The sequence below is a fragment of the Schistocerca serialis genome, chromosome 4 (assembly GCF_023864345.2).
Source record: "Schistocerca serialis cubense isolate TAMUIC-IGC-003099 chromosome 4, iqSchSeri2.2, whole genome shotgun sequence".
NCBI lineage: Eukaryota > Metazoa > Arthropoda > Insecta > Orthoptera > Acrididae > Schistocerca > Schistocerca serialis.
Window position 1 is genome coordinate 53,879,944 of NC_064641.1, and position 26,121 is coordinate 53,906,064.

The 26,121-nt window shown below is 38.7% G+C and overlaps 1 protein-coding gene across 1 annotated transcript in view; it reads right to left on the minus strand.

Annotated features, from left to right (window-relative positions):
• Positions 1-26,121, minus strand: part of LOC126473900 (WD repeat-containing protein 19) — a 301,274-nt gene that overhangs the window by 42,465 nt on the left and 232,688 nt on the right. The window contains exons 17-21 of the mRNA XM_050101244.1: positions 24,618-24,764; positions 18,390-18,556; positions 14,575-14,821; positions 4,444-4,596; positions 4,216-4,312 (exon numbers count right to left, since the gene is read on the minus strand). Coding sequence (XP_049957201.1) covers positions 4,216-4,312; positions 4,444-4,596; positions 14,575-14,821; positions 18,390-18,556; positions 24,618-24,764 — 811 coding nt within the window. The remainder of the gene's footprint in view (positions 1-4,215; positions 4,313-4,443; positions 4,597-14,574; positions 14,822-18,389; positions 18,557-24,617; positions 24,765-26,121) is intronic.

The window sequence follows — 26,121 nt, forward strand, 5'->3', positions numbered from 1 at the left end:
ATGGCTTTAACCATAAACCATCAAGTTTGCATTTTGCACTCTACAAATGTTCTAGAAGTGCCCCTCTGGTCACATGACATACGTCCAAGTGGTAGTCAGGTTCATTCCATATCTTATGTAGCAACCTCCTATCAATGGTCATCACAATATCATTGATGCATTCTCTGAGCTGTTCCAATATTATTGGCAGTGAGAATACACAGACACAGTCTTTAATATACCCCCAAAGGAAAAATTCAGAAGGCATTAGGTCAAATGACCTGCGGGGTCCCCAATCCAGCGATGCAGAAGTTTATCATTTAGGTAGTAATGAACACCAACATTTCAATGAGGGTGTACCTCTTCTTGCAGGAAAATGAAATTCTCAGAATCAGCAGTCAGTTTTGGAAACAAACCATAACTGCAACACTTCACAGTAAGAGGTACCTATCACAGTCTTCTCACAGAAGAAAAAGAATCCACAGAGCGTCACCTGTGAAAACGCACAGAAAATATTAACCTTATGTGAATATCATCCATTTACCACAATTTCATGAGGATTTTCAGTGCCCCATACTCTCACATTGTGGTAATTAATCTTTCGAGATAAATGGAAGGTCACACATATTCCATCACACAAAAATTCTTTTCTTGCTTTGTCGCGATTTTGTAAAGGCACTGGACTCTTCATGCCAGTTGACGGGAACAGTACAAACTCAGCAAGTTTATGGTTCTATTAAAGCATCAATCATATTGGTAGATGTAACACATTGGCAAATATATAACTCTGAAAATGAATGTATCATGTATAGTAGCCCTGTATTTTTGTTATTATCCTTGTTGTTGTTGTTGTGGTCTTCAGTCCTGAGACTGGTTTGATGCAGCTCTCCATGCTACTCTATCCTGTGCAAGCTTTTTCATCTCCCAGTACCTACTGCAACCTACATCCTTCTGAATCTGCTTAGTGTATTCATCTCTTGGTCTCCCTCTACGATTTTTACCCTCCACGCTGCCCTCCAATACTAAATTGGTGATCCCTTGATGCCTCAGAACATGTCCTACCAACCGATCCCTTCTTCTGGTCAAGTTGCGCCACAAACTTCTCTTCTCCCCAATCCTATTCAATACTTCCTCATTAGTTATGTGATCTACCCATCTAATCTTCAGCATTCTTCTGTAGCACCACATTTCGAAAGCTTCTATTCTCTTCTTGTCCAAACTATTTATCGTCCATGTTTCACTTCCATACATGGCTACACTCCATACAAATACTTTCAGAAATGACTTCCTGACACTTAAATCTATACTCGAAGTTAACAAATTTCTCTTCTTCAGAAACACTTTCCTTGCCATTGCCAGTCTACATTTTATATCCTCTCTACTTCGACCATCATCAGTTATTTTGCTCCCCAAATAGCAAAACTCCTTTACTATTTTAAGTGTCTCATTTCCTAATCTAATACCCTCAACATCACCCAACTTAATTTGACAACATTCCATTATCCTCGTTTTGCTTTTGTTGATGTTCATCTTATATCCTCCCTTCAAGACACTGTCCATTCCGTTCAACTGCTCTTCCAAGTCCTTTGCTGTCTCTGACAGACTTACAATGTCATCGGCGAACCTCAAAGTTTTTATTTCTTCTCCATGGATTTTAATACCTACTCCGAATTTTTCTTTTGTTTCCTTTACTGCTTGCTCAATATACAGATTGAATAACACCGGGGAGAGGCTACAACCCTGTCTTACTCCCTTCCCAACCACTGCTTCCCTTTCATGTCCCTCGACTCTTATAACTGCCATCTGGTTTCTGTACAAATTGTAAATAGCCTTTCACTCCCTGTATTTTACCCCTGCCACCTTTAGAATTTGAAAGAGAGTATTCCAATCAACATTGTCAAAAGCTTTCTCTAAGTCTACAAATGCTAGAAACGTAGGTTTGCCTTTCCTTAATCTTTCTTCTAAGATAAGTCGTAAGGTCAGTATTGCCTCACGTGTTCCAGTGTTTCTACGGAATCCAAACTGATCTTCCCCGAGGTTGGCTTCTACTAGTTTTTCCATTCGTCTGTAAAGAATTCGTGTTAGTATTTTGCAGCTGTGACTTATTAAGCTGATAGTTCGGTAATTTTCACATCTGTCAACACCTGCTTTCTTTGGGATTGGAATTATTATATTCTTCTTGAAGTCTGAGGGTATTTCGCCTGTCTCATACATCTTCCTCACCAGATGGTAGAGTTTTGTCAGGACTGGCTCTCCCACGGCCGTCAGTAGTTCCAATGGAATATTGTCTACTCCGGGGGCTTTGTTTCGACTCAGGTCTTTCAGTGCTCTGTCAAACTCTTCACGCAGTATCATATCTCCCATTTCATCTTCATCTACACCCTCTTCCATTTCCATAATATTGTCCTCAAGTACATCGCCCTTGTATAGACCCTCTATATACTCCTTCCACCTTTCTGCTTTCCCTTCTTTGCTTAGAACTGGGTTTCCATCTGAGCCCTTGATATTCATACAAGTCGTTCTCTTATCTCCAAAGGTATCTTTAATTTTCCTGTAGGCAGTATCTATCTTACCCCTAGTGAGATAGGCCTCTACATCCTTACATTTGTCCTCTAGCCATCCCTGCTTAGCCATTTTGCACTTCCTGTCGATCTCATTTTTGAGATGTTTGTATTCCTTTTTGCCTGTTTCACTTACTGCATTTTTATATTTTCTCCTTTCATCAATTAAATTCAATATTTCTTCTGTTACCCAAGGATTTCTATTAGCCCTCGTCTTTTTACCTACTTGATCCTCTGCTGCCTTCACTACTTCATCCCTCAGAGCTACCCATTCTTCTTCTACTGTATTTCTTTCCCCCATTCCTGTAAATTGTTTCCTTATGCTCTCCCTGAAACTCTCTACAACCTCTGGTTCTTTCAGTTTATCCAGGTCCCATCTCCTTAAATTCCCACCTTTTTGCAGTTTCTTCAGTTTCAATCTGCAGTTCATAACCAATAGATTGTGGTCAGAATCCACATCTGCCCCTGGAAATGTCTTAAAATTTAAAACCTGGTTCCTAAATCTCTGTCTTACCATTATATAATCTATCTGATACCTATTAGTATCTCCAGGATTCTTCCAGGTATACAACCTTCTTTTATGATTCTTGAACCAAGTGTTGGCTATGATTAAGTTATGCTCTGTGCAAAATTCTACAAGGCGGCTTCCTCTTTCATTTCTTCCCCCCAACCCATATTCACCTACTATGTTTCCTTCTCTCCCTTTTCCTACTGACGAATTCCAGTCACCCATGACTATTAAATTTTCATCTCCCTTCACTACCTGAATAATTTCTTTTATCTCGTCATACATTTCATCAATTTCTTCATCATCTGCAGAGCTAGTTGGCATAGAAACTTGTACTACTGTAGTAGGCATGGGCTTTGTGTCTATCTTGGCCACAATAATGCGTTCACTATGCTGTTTGTAGTAGCTAACCCGCACTCCTATTTTTTTATTCATTATTAAACCTACTCCTGCATTACCCCTATTTGATTTTGTATTTATAACCCTGTAATCACCTGACCAAAAGTCTTGTTCCTCCTGCCACCGAACTTCACTAATTCCCACTATATCTAACTTTAACCTATCCATTTCCCTTTTTAAATTTTCTAACTTACCTGCCCGATTAAGGGATCTGACATTCCATGCTCCGATCCGTAGAATGCCAGTTTTCTTTCTCCTGATAACGACATCCTCTTGAGTAGTCCCCGCCCGGAGATCCGAATGGGGGACTATTTTACCTCCGGAATATTTTACCCAAGAGGACGCCATCATCATGTAATCATACAGTAAAGCTGCATGCCCTTGGGAAAAATTACGGCTGTAGTTTCCCCTTGCTTTCAGCCGTTCGCAGTACCGGCACAGCAATGCCGTTTTGGTTATTGTTACAAGGCCAGATCAGTCAATCATCCAGACTGTTGCCCTTGCAACTACTGAAAAGGCTGCTGCCCCTCTTCAGGAACCACACGTTTGTCTGGCCTCTCAACAGATACCCCTCCGTTGTGGTTGCACCTACGGTATGGCTATCTGTATCGCTGAGGCACGCAAGCCTCCCCACCAACGGCAAGGTCCATGGTTCATGGGGGGGTTATTATCCTTAACAAAGTTAAATAATTTCAGGTGCTTTTGTCGTGAAATGGATAGTCAATCAAATGCATGACTATTTCAGTATAGAGCAGTAAAGCTACATACCATTTACTTGTTCTTGATTGGCTATAATTAGCGCAGTTTTGGCTGCTTCTCTGTACTGCTTCCTTGCCATATAAAGACGAAACAAATATTTTGGATCCTGGAAACAAGAAATAAACATGGGAGTACATGACTTTGAATCCAACATAAGTGTTATTTGACCAGCAGATCAAAAATGGTCTGGTTATTTGCTATATGTAATGATTCTATGATGAAAATCTGCAAAATTACCTTTGGAACGCCATCCGCATCCCCCAAGAGAAATTCTATGAGCTGATTGGCAATGTGTTCATCATTTGCGACACCCACAACATCAATTGCATAAGATATGGCTTCAGGATCTTCAGAATTGGTTTTAAGTACTTTCATTAAGTGTTTCAATGCCTGCAAATAATAAGACACACTTCATGCTTTAACAATGACAAAAGAAGATATCAACAATGTCTCTCATCAGTAAAAAGAAAAGAGCTATGTACAAAGATGCCTGACATGTACAGACATGTAGTTTTCTCTTGTCTCTGAACCTGTGGGCAACTTTAAATGAACTTGACTTTATGCACTTCCTGTTTGCAATAATAGTTTATAGTGCTAAGTAAAAAAGAATACAAACTTCATTTTATCAATAACATACCTGCAACAATTTGATTTAAAACAGTCTCTCATCTTATGCTCTATACAACTGAGTATTGACACACACACACACACACACACACACACACACACACACACACACACACACATTTGTGTAGTTACATTGCGCCACCTGAACATCAATGCCAGGACTGCAGTTTGGCAGGTAGACAGATCTGAAGAGTTGCGATGAGTGGAGCGGGTAGAGGGAGAAGGAGGTGGGAAGTGGGAGGAGGGGTTGGGTAGGGGTAGGTGACAGTTCGGAGGGTGGCTGCCAAAGTTCGGGATAGTAAAGTGACACACAGGCACCAGGACTGGTGAATATGTGTGGCACGTGGTGACAATGACATGGAGGTCTGTATTGAGAGGGCCTGACAGGATAAAGGAAGGGAAGACTGTTAGGCAGAGCGTGTGGGTGCAATGAGTTTATAGAGACTGATATGAGGAGGGTTCTCAGAGCAAAGGATAACTTCCATCTGTATAGTTCAGAAAAACTGGTGCAAGGGGGCAGAGGGTTAGGATCTAGATGGTATGGGCTGTGAAGCTGCCACTGAACTCGAGTAGAATCACCAACCAGTTGTCCACCAGAATAAATGATCACTGCCAAACTGTGGCCAAGAGTAGACTTGACCAACCAGCGGCAGAATATGCTGCTGAGGACAAAATGCTCAATTTCAATAATTGCTTCACAACCCATGGAATCATTCCCCCTGCACCAGCTTCACTTAACTAAGCAGATGGGAGTTACTCTTGCAACACTTCACTGTGTGTATGTGTGTGTGTGTGTGTGTGTGTGTGTGTGTGTGTGTGTGTGTATGTACTTCAGCTCCTTAAAAGATTCATCTGAAAGCTAGCAACTACTATTCAGTGAGTAGTCTCCTTTACTCCTAAATTATTTACAATCTGCCAGAACTTTCCTTACAATATTAACATTTAAGCCTATGAATGCAACTGAGAAGTTAACACCCCACACAAACTGGGTTGAAAATGTAGAGGAGATTTACAGTACATCCTATTATATGAGAACAGTAGTCAACTCAAGCATGATGTTAATGATGGGGACAAAGATCAATGCACATGAGGTACAACAACAAAAGGAGTGTCAGGAGGCTTTGTTTGGCAGTAGTCACAGAAGGGGATATTACACCTTGTACTAACACTGTCAGCTAGAAACTGTTATTTAACAATACAAATGCACAACTCTACTACATGCAATACATTACGTATGTCTAGGGAAGACTTCTTGTTTGAGTAAAACAATAAAACAGACTTGTGCTGAAGACCAACAATAAACAATTATAACAACTAGAGAATGTTCACATCTAGGTCTCTTACAGAGATATGAGCCAAGCAGGGGTTGCATAGTGATCAACGACGATATTATGTAAGTTTGGTGGGCAGCAGAATACCACAGTGGGAGGGGTGGGGAAGTCAAACTCTGGAAGAGAACGTGATTCAGTTGCTCCAGTCTTGATGGTACTGAGTCACGAGTGGAATGCTCCTCTGTGGCCTGATGTTGGGACTTTGGAAGGTGCTGTATGACTAAAGAGTTAAGGCATGGGACATCTGTTTTTTTTTTTTTTTTTAACGCTGGGTGCGTAATTACGGTCGGCGAAGCTAGTTAGACTCCCTCATAAAATATCAATAGCCTCACTGAGGCCTTTATAGACTATAATTTCCCTCCCAACATTGTACAAAAACAGATCTCCCATGCTTTATCCTTTCATTCACCAAGTACCTTCCAAAGTCCCACCATTCGGCCACAGAGGAGCATTCCCCTCAAGTCTCAGTACCACCCAGGATTGGAGCAACTCGCATCACATTCTCCACCAGGGTTTTGACCACCTTGTGTTGTGCCCTGAAATGAGGAATGTTCTACCCAGTATCCTTCCCAACCCTCCCACAGTGGTATTCTGCTGCCAACCAAATTTACACAGTATCCTGTCCATCCCTATTCAATGACTGCTCCGAATTCCTTGCCCTCTTGACTTGCATCCCTGTAATAGACCTAGATGTAAAACCCGTCCCACTGTAGTGGGACTATGAATTTCGCCGCGCTACACTCGTTCCCTCATATATAAATTATACCGTTGCAGCTGTATGAGCACTCAAAGGCAGAGAAAATATTTATAAGAAAATGAAGGTACAAAAATTGTAACTCTCTTTGTTTTCTACTCGCTCTTGTCTCTTGAGAGCGGAAGCTTAACTTCACTTATTCGCTAGTCTTGGTATGATTCAGATGTAAAAACTTCTTTGTTAGTCTTGGTCTGATTAAGACATAAAAACTTATTGATGTGCAGACATATCGTATTGTGTAAGCTTGTATGAAATTCGGAGGTTGGAAGCAGCCATAAAATACATTGATTTCAATATCAAGACGGTTTTAATTCGTAGACATTAGTAATTCCTGGACGATGAAATTTACTGCAAGATTTTGGAGCAGCTATGACTTTTTCATGCAGAAATGAAGCAGGAGATTATTGGAGAACAAGACCGGATGCTGCACGAGAGAAAACATATTAACTTGGTAATGAATGAACTCTTATCTATGCCATTTCCCCCTGTTAATCACATATTGTTATTCTCTGTTCTCTTTCAAATAATTTTTGTAGTAGAAATTGGTTTGACTTTTGCTCAGAAACGCCACAAGGACCACCCCAAAATGACTGCTTCACAGCCTGTGCCATCTGGATCCTACCTGCCAACACCAACTTTTCTGAACTGCATGGCTGAAAGCTCTCCCTGCAATATATCATATATTCCTGTAATCCTCCTGGCTTTAACCTTTGTTAGTCATTATCCTTTACCCACCTATCCCCTTCCCTGTTCCCATTCCAACACTTCACAGCTACATCAAGGCAGCCACAGTCTTTTTACTTCTCTCCTTTTCTTCTCCTCCCCTCACCCCTGCCCTCCGTTTAACCTCCCAAATGCACCTAGCTGCCCTACCCTCTCTCCACCTTATCCTTGTATACCCCCACAAACAGCACTTTACTGTCCCCACTATCACCCTACTATCCATCCCCCTCGCCACTCAGCCTCCTCCTTACCCCCACTGCTAAGATTGCTTCTCCCGTCAAGCATGCACAGTGCCTTGCAGTGTGGTCTTGGCAGCCAGAGACAATGGTCATGTGTGAGATGAGTTTCATTTGCGTGGTGTGTGTGTGTGTGTGTGTGTGTGTGTGTGTGTGTGTGTGTGTGTGTGTGTTTGCAAATTCAGAAGAAGGCCTTTTGGCTGAAAGCTCAGTTGTTTCACAGTCTTTTTGTTGTGCCTGTCTGCGACTCAACATTTCCTCTGTATGGTGAGTAGCAACCTTTTCTCTTCATAAGACTGTCACTATTCCATCCTGGATTTTCCACCATTTGATTTAACATAAGAGGATAGTTTGATCTGGTGTGTCACCCACTGAATGTGGTAGACTACTGCCTCCAGAACTTTTCATTTGACAGCACTGGGACTGGAGACATCTCAACATTTCAGTTTGGTCTTAAAATCAGTGGTCACTAACTGAAGACCAACCTGCATGTTTCCTGCAAAAGGGTACTATAAACTAGACATTTCTTCAATTACTTTTACACAAGAACTTTCCATATACTGATTGTTCCTCTGACATAAATACATGTAATTAAACTATAAATTCAATTAAATGAACATGTCACTAAAAACCAAATGACATGAGGGCAACAATGTATATGTTCAGACTTAGGCAAGTTCACTATAAAGTGCACAGATTGAAGTTTTTTATGCCGATAACAAAGAATGAAGAAAGAAAACCAAGTATTCTACATTAACTGAGAAAATAATTCTGTCACTAAAGGCAGATACATCCTGTTTCCAGATAATCTACAAATTTGTGGATTCCAAAAAGACACTTGTGTTCAGCTTTAATCACAATACACAAAATTTACATATATTTGAAGACCGCAATAAAATAAAAATATATCAGGTTACCTTCCATTCAGAAACAGGGTGCACACAATGACTGTTATGTGGCTTATAAATTATAGAGTGTAGCAGTCAGTCTTCCTTTTTTAGATTTTATAACGCAAATCCAGATTTTGGTTAGTGGCTAGCCATTCTCAATACTAAAAATACAAGAAGTACATAGTCTTAACTTGTATATTACATACCACTATTTTCTATTCTTGATGCATGTAAGTCCCTATTGTTCGGGCGTCAGTCACATTTCTTTGAATACTACTGTATAAAGAAGGTAGGCTGTGTGGAGAACACATCGGTTGGTTGTATGGCACCCTCTATATTAACTATTTATATAATATTTAAGAGAAGTAAAAAAAAAAAAACTTCAAATTTGCATGGGACTTACATAAAATAAACATAACTAAAAATATGTACATTGCTGTTTGAAATACTTCATCATTGCCAGTAAAAATAGAAATATATATATAAGATATTTCCAGGTTCACTCCTTGTGAGTCAGTTGTTTTATTCTTTAAACACCTAAGTAATGTCAGATAGGTTAAACATTTTTTTTTTAATTTTTATTTGTAAGACACAAGAAGTTACATGCTATATGCAACTATTAGAGTTGATCTGATTTAAATGTTTTTTACCTTTGTATTATTTTTTCTCTTTATATAAACATCATGACAGGTATGTTGTTCCTCTTATTTACTTAATAGCTCATAGATGGCACCAAATGTCAGCCAGATGGATGGTTGGTGTAACTTGGCATTCCGTTACAGATGTAGAGGGTACTAGTCTCTTTGTCACTTTAAACCAATTTTACTTATAAATACAATAAAACAAATACACTGAATTGCTGTTATTAACAATGTACATGCATCTGAGCTAATGTACCATGGAGAAAGTTCTTGGGGTCAATGTTATAACGATCATACTCATACAGTATTATGCTAATGGCTCCTACATATTGGCAAGATGGCAGGAGCTACCTCATTCCCCCAGGGTCAAACCTTACACTGTTTCCTAGCAACAAGTTTTCAAACAATTCCCAGAACAGTGCATTTTTCATAATGACCTGATCATTAATCGGGTTGCTGTCGGCATTCTTGTGATGGCAGAAGATCTCCAGCTCTTCTAGGAGGTCGAGGAACCTGTCCTCCTCGCATTTATGCAGCAACCTCACATTAGATGCCAAAGTCGGCACCTTATGTTTCGTTGTAAGTAAATGGGCAGCCATACTCGATTTCTCCATGGTGTCTTTCCTTCCCAACGCGACGTGTTCCCCAAACCTAATTTCCAGCCTCCTTCCTGCTTGGTCAACATAACAGGCCTTACAGTCTGGGCAATCAATTTTATAAACTCCAGAATCATGAAATATGTTCTTTGCATCTACAGCGTGTTGCAGAATACAGTCTAAGTTATTTTTTGTTCCGAAAGACACTATCACATTGTACTTTCTAAAGATAGTTGCAATCCTTGTACTCATTTTTCCATATTAATGTAAACTGACAAACTTAGTATTTTCTTTAGGAACCATATTATTGTACAGCAACATCCAATTTCATTAGCTATGTTCTTATATATAGTACCTAACAAGTCATGTGAATAGTTATTCACTTTTGCAATGTGCCTTATTGTTGCCATTTCATCATCATATTCGTCTTTCGACAGTGGAATTTTGAACAACCGATTGATAGCAAAATTCAAAAATGCCTTCTTATGTTGAACGGGGAGGTTTGAAGTAAAATCCACAATGCCATCAGTACAAGTCTCTTTGCAAAAGATACCAAATGTATGCCTGCAATTTTCATTCTGTATTGATAGATCTAGAAAAGTAATAGATTTATTTGTTTCAGTCTCACAATAGAAAGGACTACTCCTACCATCCACCACTGGGCGTATCGGATAGCCTTCTTTGTCTACCTTTATTTGTGCCCTAAGTGTGGGTGCCAGGGGGGTTCATACTAAGAAAATCAATAAGCATATATTAAGAAAATTAAGAAAATAGATGAGGTTGTAACGTCCAAGGCTCAGAAGAAATTGCTAGATCAGTTAAAAACTTGCAGTGAGATAATATCACCAAGGGAGGTACAGAGGCTAAAGGTGATGAACCCCCTGGCACCCACACTTAGGGCACAAATGAAGGTACACAAAGAAGGCTATCCGATATGCCCAGTGGAGGATGGTAGGAGTAGTCCTTTCTATAAGGTAGCTGGAAAATGCCTATGGTTTCTTAAAACTCATTATAAATTCTATAAACAATTTTCCATTAAAAATAGTTTCAAACTTGTCAATAAAATCAGAAATACACCAATAACTGATGAAATGAAATTTTTTTCTCTAGATATCATCAACTTATACACAAACATACCTATTGATAAAACTGTGCACGTCATTCTGCATAATTTAATGGAATAAACCAAGCTTTCTATGAGGGAAGTAGATGAATTCACTGGGCTACTTATCATAATTTTGAAATTTAACTACTTTAATTTTAATGGGGACACTTATTCCCAACAAGACCGTCTCAGTATGGGAAGCTCAATATCTGGAACGCTTGCGGACATCTTCATTAATTATCTAGAAAAGAGATTCTTTTCTGAAAATCTGTCGTTGGCAGACATAATTGTAGTCTACTTTAGGTACGTAGATGACACACTACTGTGAATACAGGGTAACTATGATGTCATCAACACTATAGTAGCCAAACTTAATAACTTGCATCAAACAATTAAATTTACTCATGAGACTGAAACAAATAAATCTATTACTTTTCTAGATCTATCAATACAGAATGAAAATTTCAGGCACACATTTGGTATCTTTTACAAAGAGACTTGTACTGATGACATTGCGGATTTTACTTCAAACCACCCCGTTCAACATAAGAAGGTGTTTTTCAATTTTGCTCTCTATCGCTTGTTCAAAATTACGGTGTCGAAAGACGAGCATGATGATGAAACGGCAACAATAAGGCACATTGCAAAAGTGAATAACTATCCACATGACTTTGTAGGTACTATATATAAGAACATAGGTAATAAAATAGGATGACACTTTACAATAATATGGTTGCTAAAGAAAATACTAAGTCTGTTAATTTACATTAATATGGAAAAATGAGTAATAGGATTGCAACTATCTTTAGAAAGTACAATGTGATAGTGTCTTTTGGAACAAAAAATAACTTAGACTGTATTCTACAACACTCTGTAGATGCAAAGAACATATTTCATGATTCTGGAGTTTATAAAATTGATTGCCCAGACTGTAAGGCCTGTTATGTTGGCCAAGCAGGAAGGAGGCTGGAAATTAGGTTTGGGGAACACGGCGCGTTGGGAAGGAAAGACACCACGGAGAAATCGAGTATGGCTGCCCATTTACTTACAACGAAACATAAGATGCCGACTTTGGCATCTAATGTGAGGTTGCTGCATAAATGCGAGGAGGACAGGTTCCTCGACCTCCTAGAAGAGCTGGAGATCTTCTGCCATCACAAGAATGCCGACAGCAACCCGATTAATGATCAGGTCATTATGAAAAATGCACTGTTCTGAGAATTGTTTGAAAACTTGTTGCTAGGAAACAGTGTAAGGTTTGACCCAGGGGGAATGAGGTAGCTCCTGCCATCTTGCCAATATGTAGGAGCCATTAGCATAATACTGTATGAGTATGATCGTTATAACATTGACCACAAGAACTTTCTCCATGGTACATTAGCTCAGATGCATGTACATTGTTAATAACAGCAATTCAGTGTATTTGTTTTATTGTATTCATAAGTAAAATTGGTTTAAAGTGACAAAGAGACTAGTACCCTCTACATCTGTAACGGAATGCCAAGTTATACCAACCATCCATCTGGCTGACATTTGGCGCCATCTATGAACTATAAAGTAAGTAAGAGGAACAACATACCTGTCATGAAGTTTATATAAAGAGAAAAAACAATACAAAGATAAAAACATTTAAATCAGATCAACTCTAATAGTTGCATATAGCATGTGCCTTCTTGCGTCTTATAAATAAAAATTTTAAAAAAGGGTGTGCCCATCTGACATTACTTAGGTGTTTAAAGAATAAAACAACTGACTCACAAGGAGTGAACCTGGAAATATCTTATACATATTTCTATATTTACTGGCAAACATAAAATAAGTCGGACAGCAATGTAAAGAATTTTACTTATGTTTTATTTTATGCAAGTTCCATGCAAATTTGAAGTTTTTTTCCTTTTCTTAAATATTATACACCTAGTTCATATAAAGCGCGCCATACAACCAACCGATGTGTTCTCTACACAGCCTACCTTCTTCATACTGTAGTACTCAAAGAAATGTGACTGAAGCCCGAACAACAGGAACTTACATGCATCGAGAATAGAAAATTGTGGTATGTAGTATACAAGCTGTTAAGTTATGCCATCAGTTGTAACTTTTTATTATGTCACCTGACTATGTACTTCTTGTATTTTTAACATTGAGAAAGGATAGCCACTAGCCGAAATCTGAATTTGCATAATAAAACCTAAAAAAGGATGACTGATTGCTGCACTCTATAATTTATAATATTTATAAAATATTATAAAATTATACCTTATACTTCTCCACATAAGCACCATTCAAATTTAAGTATTTTTAATATCTCTTACAAAGTTAACAAACACCCTCTGCTGAAAATTCTGTCACATGAGACTGCAGCCAACGTGTGACTGCACCTCAAATATTCTTGTTCTGCATTGTAGCAAAAAAAGAAGAAGAAGAAGAAGTACAGAGGAGCAGTCATCTGTTGAGTATTATGGTTATGAGAAAGGTATTTTGGAACCCAATGAGCACAGAACTTGTGGTAACCTAATGTTCATCCCTGATCTCTTGCTAAACACTCTCTATGTAATCTCTTTGTATTGCTACTGACACATCACGAGATTCCAGTTTTATGATTCTTCTTCTTATTCTCCTCTTTTTTGTTAATTGTCTGTACCAGACTGTTGCTGAATACACTGACTTCTGTAATCACCATAAACACTTGCCCTTCCACTCTTAGACAATGGCACCATTGATGGACAACACCTTCACCATCACATTGAATCTATGTACAGTACAAATCTCATCATAAATGTCAATAAGAATTTTATTACAGAACAGATTTTACACTTGGTGGTGTTTCAAATGCTATGTTCATTCTACAGTGTAAGTCACTGTAGTGACTGTTCCATCATCCCCACAACTTTCTACACTATGTGAAAACAGAGATTAATTTCTGAATTTCTCTCAGAGAAATACAAGCTAAGAATTCTGTAGGGTATTTTGTTCTGTCGTTGCAATTACAAAAATGCGCACCAGACATGTTTTGGTTTATTGAAGTAAAGCATCACCAGTGGTCTGTAATTAAATTATTTACATTTTGATTTGCTTTATTTTACTGAAGTGAAACACATCTGGTGAATAAAGAAATTAAAAAAAAAAAAAAAAAAAAATCACACATTTTTGTAGTTGCAACAACAGAACAAAACACCCTCAAGAATTATAAAGCAACTACGTACACTATGGCCACACAAATGAAGAATAGAACCTCAGAAAATCCCAGTCAAACAACCACATCCAGGAATTAAGCAAAAGTAAAAACAATTGTATTAGATAGTTGCATTCTTCATTACACAAGTGTTAGCAACACATTTTAATGCAGCTGAATTGTGAAGCTAATTATTTTCTATTTTGTGGTGAAAAGAATACTTCAAAATTTTAATTTCATGTACAAAATTTTGCTTTCTTGTGTCAGTGAATTTGAAGTTGAAAGTAACTGACCTTATTATAATCCCCAGCATGAAAATAATATTTTCCAGCCAAAAGGCTATTTTTTTCTGTTTCAAAATGGAGAGCAAGGCTTCTAAAATCATCTGGTCTTGGATCAATTTCTACTGAGTTTGACAATATTTCCCCATATAATTCCATCTGCCCATGCTGCCTTGCAAGCTGAAAGGCTTCATCGTAGCACTGCGACATTACCAGAAAGCGAATTGCAGACTGATAGTCATTAAGTCTTTGAAAAAACCTGAAACAAATTAAACACGTTAATTAAAACTAATTTTACTACTGATAGGAAGGCTACCTCCCCATCTAAAGAATACAATGTGGAAAAGATAATGTTGCTGGATCTACTGGAATTTAAAAAAAGGTAACCATTAATTCTGTTCAATGTTTTTAATTATTGTTTACAATATAAGAGAACTGGAGAGTTGCACTTTAACTTCTGTTAAATTCCATGTGCCTCACCTTTCATCTCCTGCCCCAGTAGGTTTTTACATACATTTATTTGTAATAAGGTGTAATTTTTTCTGTATTACCTACAATAATTCCTTACTAAATGTTTTATTCATTTACATGGTGTATAAATTTTTCTGTATTTCATAAAAGATTTCTTTACTAAATCCTTTATTCTTTTGCAATTGAAGAGTGCTGATGAAAAAGAGGGTAAAAAACCTTAATACTAGTTCTTTGTAGATGTTGTAGATATAGTAATGTCACAATTTCTCACATCAAAAAGCCTTCACAGCTTCACTATTTTAATGCATCCTTAGGACATTCTTAAGTCATCCTCATGCATAAATATTGCGATATCACACGTGGAATTACACATTGCAGACTATGTCCAAATGCCAATAAGAGACCTGTATACAACAGATTTTTTATTTTTATTTTCAGATCGATGTGAACTTATCACAATGCAAGATTGATTCAAAATCACAAATACGACCAAGTAGATTCTAAATTACAAATATGACCAAGCAGGTACCACATTGGATTACATGATTATTGGGGCAAAGTGTCTAATAGGTGGCTTTGTACTTGAACTTGCTGCTGCAAAGTCTTGTAAAAGTGATCCAAGGATGAATAATAAAACAACAACAACAACTACTACTACTACTACTACTACTACTACTACTACTACTGCCGCCGCCGCCACCGCCACCACCACCACCACCACCAATTAAATAATATTATCATATGCCACCAATTACAGATTTATCAAAAAATGGGAGTTTTGTCTCAGTTTGCTATAATAAATGGCACACTGGTGGTTAAGCACAAAGTAATGGCTGGAAACATAAACTTCTCCAGATGTGTTTTATTCAACAGTGGCTGTGCCCATTTTCACTGATTTTATACAAGTGAAAACTTTATCAGAAGTAAACTAGGAATGCATGGAATGAAACAAGTTTTTAAGCTGACCAATCCATGAAGTGTACACAAACACTGCAACGGGAAGATTACTTCCTACAAAGGACAAACAATTGTTATGTAGTCTGTTGCAAATGCCAGTTCTCCAAACTTTCTCAACAGTGTTTTGCAGAAAGAACATCTTCCTCCACGGATTCTCATTTGAGTATTCATTTACATGGTGTATAATTTCTGTAACACTCATGTGCTGACTGTATTGCCTAGTAACAAATGTAGCACCTTGCCTCTGAACTGATTTGATGGTTTCTTTTACTCTAACCTGGAAGGGAGTCCAAATATTCATGCTCTACTCAAGAATGTGGCCTACTTTACAGATGAGCTGCACTTCCCTATAATTTACTCAGTGAACCAAAGCTGACCATTTGCCTTCCCTTCAGCCGACGTTCTATCTCGTGTTGCTTTGCAATGTTATGCTAGATATTTAATCAACGTGACTGTGTCGAGCAGCACAGTACCAACAATGTATCTGAACATTACAGGATTTTTTCCCCCTGTTCACTTTCATTAACTTACATTTTCCCACATTTCAAGCAAGCAGCTAATGACCCTACTGACTCATTTCCTGTAGCTTCTGTCTCTCGAGCTGTGTTGCTTCCAATCTTTTATTCCCTTCAGTAACTACATGCCTTTCACTTAGTTTTTATTTTATCTGTCTCAATAGGATTCTCTCTCTCTCTCTCTCTCTCTCTCTCTCTCTTTGTAAAATAACTGCTTAAAAGATGTAAAAAGTTTCTGGTTCAGAGGTTCTCATTGCAGCAAATGTACATACACCTCTTCAGTCTGACAGGGATTAAAAAGTCAAATGGAAAACATCGTACTCTTTCATTCTCACAGTACAATTTTTGAGGCGTAATGCACATCTGTGCTGATATAATCACATACTGATTTTCACACTAGGATTTACCAACTAAAAATGTCAAATGTCCATGCCTAATCAGATTTGCTGTTAAATATTTTACAAACTACTCATAACATATTATTATTATTATCTTTAAGTTTATATATGGGCTGCCATTACATGTTGATCTCTTCCACACTGTTTTTTGGCTCATAGCCGGCTGACAAACATAAGCACATATTTTTGTATGATGTTGCATGCAAATGCCCAATGTATGAATATTGGCTAATCCTCAATGGCTGTTATCGATAGGATAAAACAGTTTAGCCTAAGTCAAATCGGTTTATCCTAGTTATAATTTACATACTTTAGGATAAACTGGTACATCCTAGTCCGAACTAATTTCACCTAGTTTGTATCTTCTATAAGCTTTTCAAAGTAAACCGAATAAAGGAATAGAAATAAAATAGTAAATATGATTCATTATAGTTATTTATTAACTAATCTTTTTTTTTGTAACGATGTTCTTTTTTCCAACTTTTCTGCATCTTCTACCTGTTTAACCAAATCCGCATATTCATCTACTGATAATACATTATAATGAGAAGACTTGTTGTTTTCACTCTGCAAAATTTCCTCCAGAAACTGTTCTCTCCATAGCTTTTGATTGACTTGTCTACTACATGAAGGCTCATCCTTGATGAAATGCCTCACAATAATTATACCAGGATTATAAGAAAATCTTTTAAACGCAACCACCAACTTAACACATGCACTTGTTGATGCAAAATACTGTTCAAAACAAAGAACAGTACGAGTGAAGAGCAGTTGAGAGGCGCAAGGGGTGAGCCAGAGATGATTCAGGCATTCCCCGTTCGTACAGACAGCGACATACATTCTGACTAGGCAAAATTAGTTCAGACTAGGACATACCAGTTGATCCTAAAGCATGTAAATTCTAATTAGGATAAACCAATTTGACCTAGGCTAAACTGTTTTATCCTACTGGTAACAGGATGAACAAGTTTGACCAAGGCGAAACTAGTTCATCCTAAAATCGGGTTTGGCCAGTAACATATATGAACATTACAATACCAGGTTACTGTGTGTGTGATTAAATTACGTTCATGTGCTTTCTTTCAGTTTCATATGCAATTCTTAATTACTGTTACTGTCATATGAATATACTCATTTCAGGCAGATACTAGATACTGGTCACCTAACTCTTTGATTCACAAAAACATAAATCTCCAAATTAATTACTGAGTAAATCAATATCAGTTCTTGATGTAGAAGAGCGAAATATGACCATGAATACATCAACAATATATTAAGACTCAGCTATAAAAAATTATCGCTCTATGTATAATAATACTTATCAACTCACTATAAAGAAAACTGAGTGCACTGGACTATAGACTCCAGCCACGATCACTGCTCAGTGGTGATCAGCAATTATACTTTTCATACTGTTATTATTCCTTCCTGGATTTGGACTAAAATATTAATTGTTTATGAGTGCAATTTTAAGTTTCTGACTCACTTGGCCACCATCTTAGCGCCCTCTAAGCTCTTTGTTTTTCTTACAATGTCGACTGCATCCTCAGGATTATTCAGATAATCGAGGTTAACACGGATGACATTGTCAAAGTCTCGTGCTGCCTCATATGCAGCTACAGCCTCACGGTAGCTGCCGTCTGCTTCCTTCGCCTGAAGCAGGAGAGAAAGGGTTATATGAAATGCTATAAATATTTCTCATAAAATGTGCAGTTGAACAAAACTGCTGTCACAAAAAGAATATGCTAATATTGTGCTTCTTGATCACTAATGACATTATGGAATGCATACTCTGGGGCATAATCAAGCTGAAACTACAGAACTAAAGCATGTCCATAAAACAAAATGAAGATTACAAACAGCATTTAAAAATAAACAGGCATCCCAACAAGTGCTCAGACTGTGGAAGGTGGCAGAAGGTAGACAACTATATTAACTTTCAAAAGCATTGACAAGCTCTTCAGGAGCTGGAGAAAGACAGAGCTGCAGACAAGTAGTTTACAGTCCCTGTATAGGATCTGAAACTAAGTCTCTTTCTCTTTCTCTCTCTCTCTCTCTCTCTCTCTCTTTCTCTAGCTCACATTTAAGTCACTTATCCTCCTCCATGTTGCCTTCACTTGAATCTTTTCACATTAGAGATGTGAAACTACACGTGACCAACCATTTTTGAAAGAGAAATCAGTATGAAAATAAACATACGATTGAGAAAGTAGAGCATCGCCTCCATTCTCAATGTTGAGGAGCAGGGAGAGGCTTGTGAGATTAAAGTACACAACAGCACAGTTGTTAGGAGTCTTGCAACAATATTTTGAGATGGAAGTTAATATCAAATCTAAAATGAAGGCTCTAAAAGATAAAATTGACAGTTGAAATCTGTTCCAATCTCTCAATCTTATGAACATTCAATTAACCACAAACGAGGGTATTATGCTTCAAACTAGTGTTAAAAGTCATGATGAAAATAATCTGTTGTTACTATGCAAGTAAAATAATAATATTAACACACCATGGAAATATATTAAGGAAGGAAGGAAGGATTAGGATTCAACACACTGCCAAAAACAAATTATATATATACAGCTACACATATACTTCGAAATCCACCATACGGTGCATGGCAGGGGACACCCTGTACCACTACTGGACATTCACTTCCCTGTTCCATTCACAAATAGAGTGAGGGAAGAATGACTGTCTGTATGACCCCTATGAGCCCTAATCTTTCTAATCTTATCTTCAGGGTCTTCATGCAAAATGTCTGTTGGTGGCAGTAGAATCGTTCTGCAGTCAGCCCCAAATACCAGTTCTCTAAATTTGCTCTCATAAAACATGTAACTCTCTCCACATAGCTATTTAGGTAGGAGCACAGAGTCCAAAAACTACGTAGAGGTGAGCATGGAGGAAAACACAATGTGCCCAGCATGAGTAACTGAACAAACTAAGCACATGGTAAACAGAATATGGCAAAAAACAAGGGATATGTCCGAGGCAGTTGGTGTCAATTTAAGAATTGATGGTCCAGTCTATTGCCACCAATACATACAGGGAGGAGGAAAACTGAGTCACAAAATTTTAGCCCTGGATAGCTGATGCCAGTAGGAACCAAAATTACTAAAGTTGTGTAGGTCGACAATGCACCATTATTAAACTACGGTGCCACATGCTCCGATTGGCTGTGAGATTGCCCTCTTGCCGTTCATCAGTTGACGGGCAGCGCTATGGTTGTCTGTTCACACATACAAACGTTCCTCGCCACATTGCCGCCCCAATGTGATACGCACATGTGCCGAACAGGTCTTGCTGTTTGTCTCCACCTAACGTCAGAGGCATTCACACATAAGCTTCGCTTCGGAGCACACTCATGTCACCTGCAACTTAGTCATACAGTAGGCATGGTGGCACAGTACTCATCTGAAGAACGATGAGATATGGTTTTTATTTATGGACTAGCTGACAGTAATGTGCACAAAGCTCAACGGTTGTATGAGGAACGGTACTCAGCAAGACGCCTACCACACCCACAAACGTTTATAGGAATTGACCGGTAACTTGGCGTAACAAGCTCATTAGTGGGATATCATGGTGAAGCTCGAATACCTCAAGCACAAACGGATGTTGCATTTGAAGAGGCTGTTCTTGAGTGCTTCGAGGAAGCACCTACAAGTACTTGAGCAGTTGGACATGATATGAGGGTCACTTATCAGTTAGTTTGGGAGGTTTTGAGGGACGACAGCCACCATCCATTTAGTTTCCACCCTGTTGTCCAAGACCTAAATCCTGTGGCGGACTATGAACATAGGTTAGGGTTTTGCTGGTGGTTTCTGCGACATATTGCACGAGATCCCAACTTCCCCACCATTGTGTTGTTAACCAATGAGTGCACCTTCGAGTGGGATGGCCTTTACAACAATTGAAACATTCATTATTGGGCAAGGGGGAAATCCTCACATCACATACACCCATGGACACCAGGAACTATTTTCGCTCAACATTTGGGCAGGCATTGTGGGTGGTCATCTGATTGCACCAGTCCATCTACCTTCTCAACTTACTGGGGCAAATTACCTTCCCTTTTTGCAAGAAAATCTACCCAGCCTGTTGGAAGACGTTCCTCTGGACATACGGCTATGCATGTGGTTACATCATCATGGGGTGCCTGCACATAACAGTCGTGCTGTGTTTGAATATTTAAATGAACCCCTCAACAGCTGGGTGATTGGCAGAGGTGTTCATAGGACATGGCCCTCGCGATCACTAGACCCACGCCACCGGACTTTTTCTTGTCGGGAATCTTCAAGGTTCTCATTCACCCAACCGGATGCGAACCACCTAGAAATGAAGAGGAATTAATGGATCACATTCAACATGCCACCAACCACATCAGGGCAATGCCAGGAATCTTTGAAAGAGTTCAGCAAAACACCATTCAATGTTACCAAGCTTGTGTCGCATCAGTGGGTCGCCAGTTCAAGCACCTGCTTTAAGTCCTAGCTACAAAAAAGGCCCTTTTAAAGGCGAGCACAATTTGTAAAAGGCTTTCTGTACAGGAACTAACAGCTGTTGATGGGTTTGTTTCTGGTAAGTCTGATCATGAAACTAAAATGGATGTGTCGGGACCCCAATGGATTTGCCCTCAGAGTAGAAGGCTGGCGCAATACCACCAAGCATGCGGGCCACCTTGGATACATCATGAGCTACAGCAGACTAAAGCATTCGTGGTCATGTGTTGTCCAGAGCATTCAGCAACAGAGCAATCCCGCGGCCAATTGGAGCATGTAGTGCAAAGTTTCCGTAGTTTAAAAATTGTGCTTTGTCGACCAACAAAACATTAATAACTTTGGTTCTTACTGGCATCAGTTATCCAGGGTTAAAATTTTGTGACACAATTTTTCTCCACCCTGTATACCCCTGAGTCAGTGGTGCTGCCCATACAATGTTTCGTGCACGCTAACCATGACAGCTTGTCACACTGCCCTGCTGCAAGACCTACACCCGCTCATCTGCTCCCATATCTGCCCCTCCCCCTGGTGGGGATACTAAATACCTACCCAATGAAAATGGCATTTTGTGCCAAAAATGGCCAGGAATGTGCCACAACCTCCTCTGCAAAATGAGAGAAGGTGTTAGGTTCTCTGGCTCTGGATCTGTCCCTGAAGTAGTGTCGATGTAGCTGATACTTCCAGAGTGGTAGAAGACTGTGGAGACTGATGTAATGGCTGTACTGCTTGCATCAGCTGGGGCAAGGTCTCATCAGTGGGTAAGTGAGGAAAGGGGGGGGGGGGGGGGGGGTGCCTGTTCCAAGACCAGGGCTCCGTAACTGGAGGTGTTGGAGTGATAGTTATTGTCACCTCATTCTGTAAGTGAAATCTGGATGGCAGAGGGTTTGGTGGAACCAGCAGTGGGTCGGTGGTTGCACTTGCAGCTGCAATTGGGAGCCTCCTATCAGCAAAGTGCCACAACTGACCATGTTGCCCAACGGAGACAGCGACATCATGGGGACAACAGGTAATGGACGTAACTGATTGGAATGATGGGCCATCTGCCCTTGATTGGCAAAGTACTGTCTTTGTAGCCCACTAGCACAGCTGGTAGTCATTAAGGCTACCGGCCAAAATACCAGGCCCAAACGGCAGCCCCATGGGGAAACCATAGCAGGTCGCAATGGTACAGGGTGCAAGAAACTCTAAGGACCTCACAGTTGACACCCATGCAAACCTTCTGCCACACTGTAGCCACTAATTGGCATTGCCTGATACATGGCAAGAAATACTAGACACAGGACAAGGGCAAAATATGGACTACTTCACCTGGGTCTTGAACATTCAAGTTAAGTGCTCCATCTCAGTGCTAGAAGCAGATTAAACAGTGTGGTAGTCAGATGCTGGATATTGTTGCAAATGCAAAAATCTTCAAACTCACATGAGATAAATTGCTAACCATTATCAATTACATGGGCCTGAAGGGGAGTCATAATGGCACAAATGACAGACAACACACAAATAGTAGCTATCAAGATTGTGAAGACAATATGGCAACATATGGGAAATTCGACTAACACATCAACTACGAACAACCATATGCTTGCTGAAAAGGAGCCTGCAAAGTCAATGTGCATCTGTCCCAAGGGTGCTCCAGGACTGTCCAAGTGGAAAACTGAATTGACGGAGCAGCCAGGTTTTGTGCACAGGCAACACAGGATCTTCACTATTGCAACTGATTGGTGGCAAATAGAGATGGTGCCTTGTCAAACTATTTATTTGTGTGGTCTGCTTGTGTTGCTAATGAAACTGCAAGCATGCTACCACCACAAGGGTTTGATGTCCAAAAAACTGTGTCAGCAACTGACAGAGTTCCTCAAAGTTAAGTTTTTTGAGTTGACTGGAGGGCTTCATCTTTGCAACCACCATATAACCATGCACAGCTGGACAACAACAAGGTGGCCTTATCATTGAGATTGATGTTACACCTAGCAGTTCAGCATGAGCCAGCACAGTAGTTCGTCCACCCTTCTATGGACTCCTCAAAATGAGTGAATGACAGGAGAAGGGGCTGTCATAGTAACCTGAAGAATTTTAGCCAATAACTCAAGAGCGGGAAAACATCCTTTTATAAGTGAATATTATATCTGTTTTCAACAGCTTTCACCAGCTAAGGCACCAGGAGACACTAGGAGGAGGTCACAGCTTGTTCCAAAGAACTGGATTTATTGGGTAAAACTCTTCGGGCTACTACGGTGGGCCACTGTCACTGGATGGGACATGATACCAGGTAGTGAACAAGCAATGGAAAAACACTAAGAAAGAAATACTAAAGTTTAACATACTGTCAATAACTGACATAATGAGAGAGGGGGAATGTTTACCAAAATATTATTGTCATGATTGTCACACTATAGAAATTACTTCTTGTAGCTTTCTGTACTCTGTGATAAACAAATACTGTAACATTTATAGATCAAAAGTCTGAGAAGCAATTTAGAACCCTAACAATGAAAGTAATTGCAATAAAGATGATGACTACAGGCTGCCAGAGTTATGGGTTGAAAAACTGAGTAACTATTCAGCCACAGTACACAAGTAACACAAACAACTATCAGGAAGCCAACTTTGTGACACAACAATAACAATCTGGTAAATGGGAATGGCCATGAAAGCCTGAAGACAATATTCTCTCTCTTGCTCCATATTTTTTCGTACCTGCAAGAAGTGTGCAAAACAACAGTAATTTGGAAAATTACCTGTGGAGGATTTTACCATAGTTCCATATAAAAATGTAATTCACAGAAGCCACAGAAAGACACTAAAACCACTACATTTGGCAGTCTAGTCACTAAAAGAACTGTGACTGGACCAAGTGATTTTCTCCTATTATTATAAGTTCAAATAGAGTTAAATTTCTTAAAAAAAAAAGGGACGAACATTAGTAACATACACACAGTTTACAAACACACATTTTGAATTAAAAATTAAAGCATGTTTTCTTCACATGGTATTTTTTTTATTCTATAACTAAAACTCAGAAAATTATAGTGAAAATATTTTCTCAGTTTCTGGAGAAATAAGTATAAATATCAGACCCAAATCATTTTTCTGTTTTTACTTGCAACTGAGACTTTACTCAAAAATCATAAAATAAATTACTTTCTTACAATTATCAGCTAGTATCTTTACAGTAGCTTGTATACTGAACAATCAATGACAAACTACTTACATACCTTAGCATACTGAATATGTATTTTTGGAGATGAGATGTATGAGAGCAGCTCACCAACTTTAAACCAATTTTTCAGTCGAATGTATGTTAACGCTGCTTTCTCAAAAAACTGCCCTTTCTCATAGAGCAGAGCTGCATCTGCCAGGTGCTGGTAATTAAAGAGAAATATGATGAGATTAGATACTTTACATTTGGAATAATATGACTAACACACAGAGAAGTAGCACTTGGAGGTAAAATAAGTAATAAAAGGCACAAGGCATAGTGTCTATTGAGATTTTCTTGAGTGCAGAGCTACCTAGTTCTGAAATAGTACAAGTCCAAAGACCTCTGGCATTAATGTTTTGTTCCAACCACATACAACCTCAACCTCAGTGATATAATATTGCTGTGTGAAGCACCTTAGTAGCCATTACTTGATGAATGTCACGAAGTAACAACACTGCTTGAAGACATAACTAGATAATACTTCCACTCTCTAATTTATATTCTTCTCTAGGAACTCAGCTGGTGAGAGTTATGCAAAGGATTGTATGGTCACACCACGATGGTTACAATGAATTAATCATAATCGAGGTCAGAACTGAAAAATGAGAAGTGGAATAGGTTATTAAGAGTGGTGCACTACAAGATAGTGTGGGCACAGGGAAGTGATCTTTGTGAAACAACAGGTAACAACCAGCTCACTAGTCAGTTTACCACATTATTCTGAACTATTAAGGTAGACAGTGTGTCTTACATCCTTGTATTACTGGAGCAATATTTTTTTCTGTAAGCTTCATGCAGTCTTAGTTAAGTTTGCTACAGCCTGTAGGTTGATTTTGGGGTTGTTGCAACAGAGAAAACATTCAGCTACCCTTTTTTGTAACATGAACTAAATATGATATTTAAGAATCTATGCAACATTTATTCTTTCACCATATATGCTTTGAGTCAAATCTTCTTGGAATGACTTTTGCAAATACCTTCATCCCCATCCAGCCCCATACTGCTGCTTTCTTAAGTAAAGTATCACGAATAATTTTCTCTCTATCTCTTATTATATGCATTTATTTAAATGAGTATTAAACATTTCTTTTCATTAATATTTTCATATACTCTTCAATATACTGAATTTACAATTCAAACAGTTTATGGCAACTAAACATTACATCACATGCTATTAGTCATTCTCTCAAAATCATGATATACTGGCTTACAACCATCAGCTAGCAACTATGTAATATTAATAGTTTATGGTAACATAATATCACCAAACAACATACCATTAGTCACACTGGATCACAACCAGGAGTTATAAGCTACGTAATATAGCAGCTGGTACATGGATATGACTGCTCCACATACAACAGATTGCATGAAATCGCTCAGGTACTCGAAACTGTGGCCTTTGCTGATCAGCATTAACACAAGAACTGTTTCATAGGAAATGCCTTTTATGCAGTCTAAATCACTATGACAAAAATGTTGCTCTCATATCTTGTGTGAAACCAGTTTTAACGTTA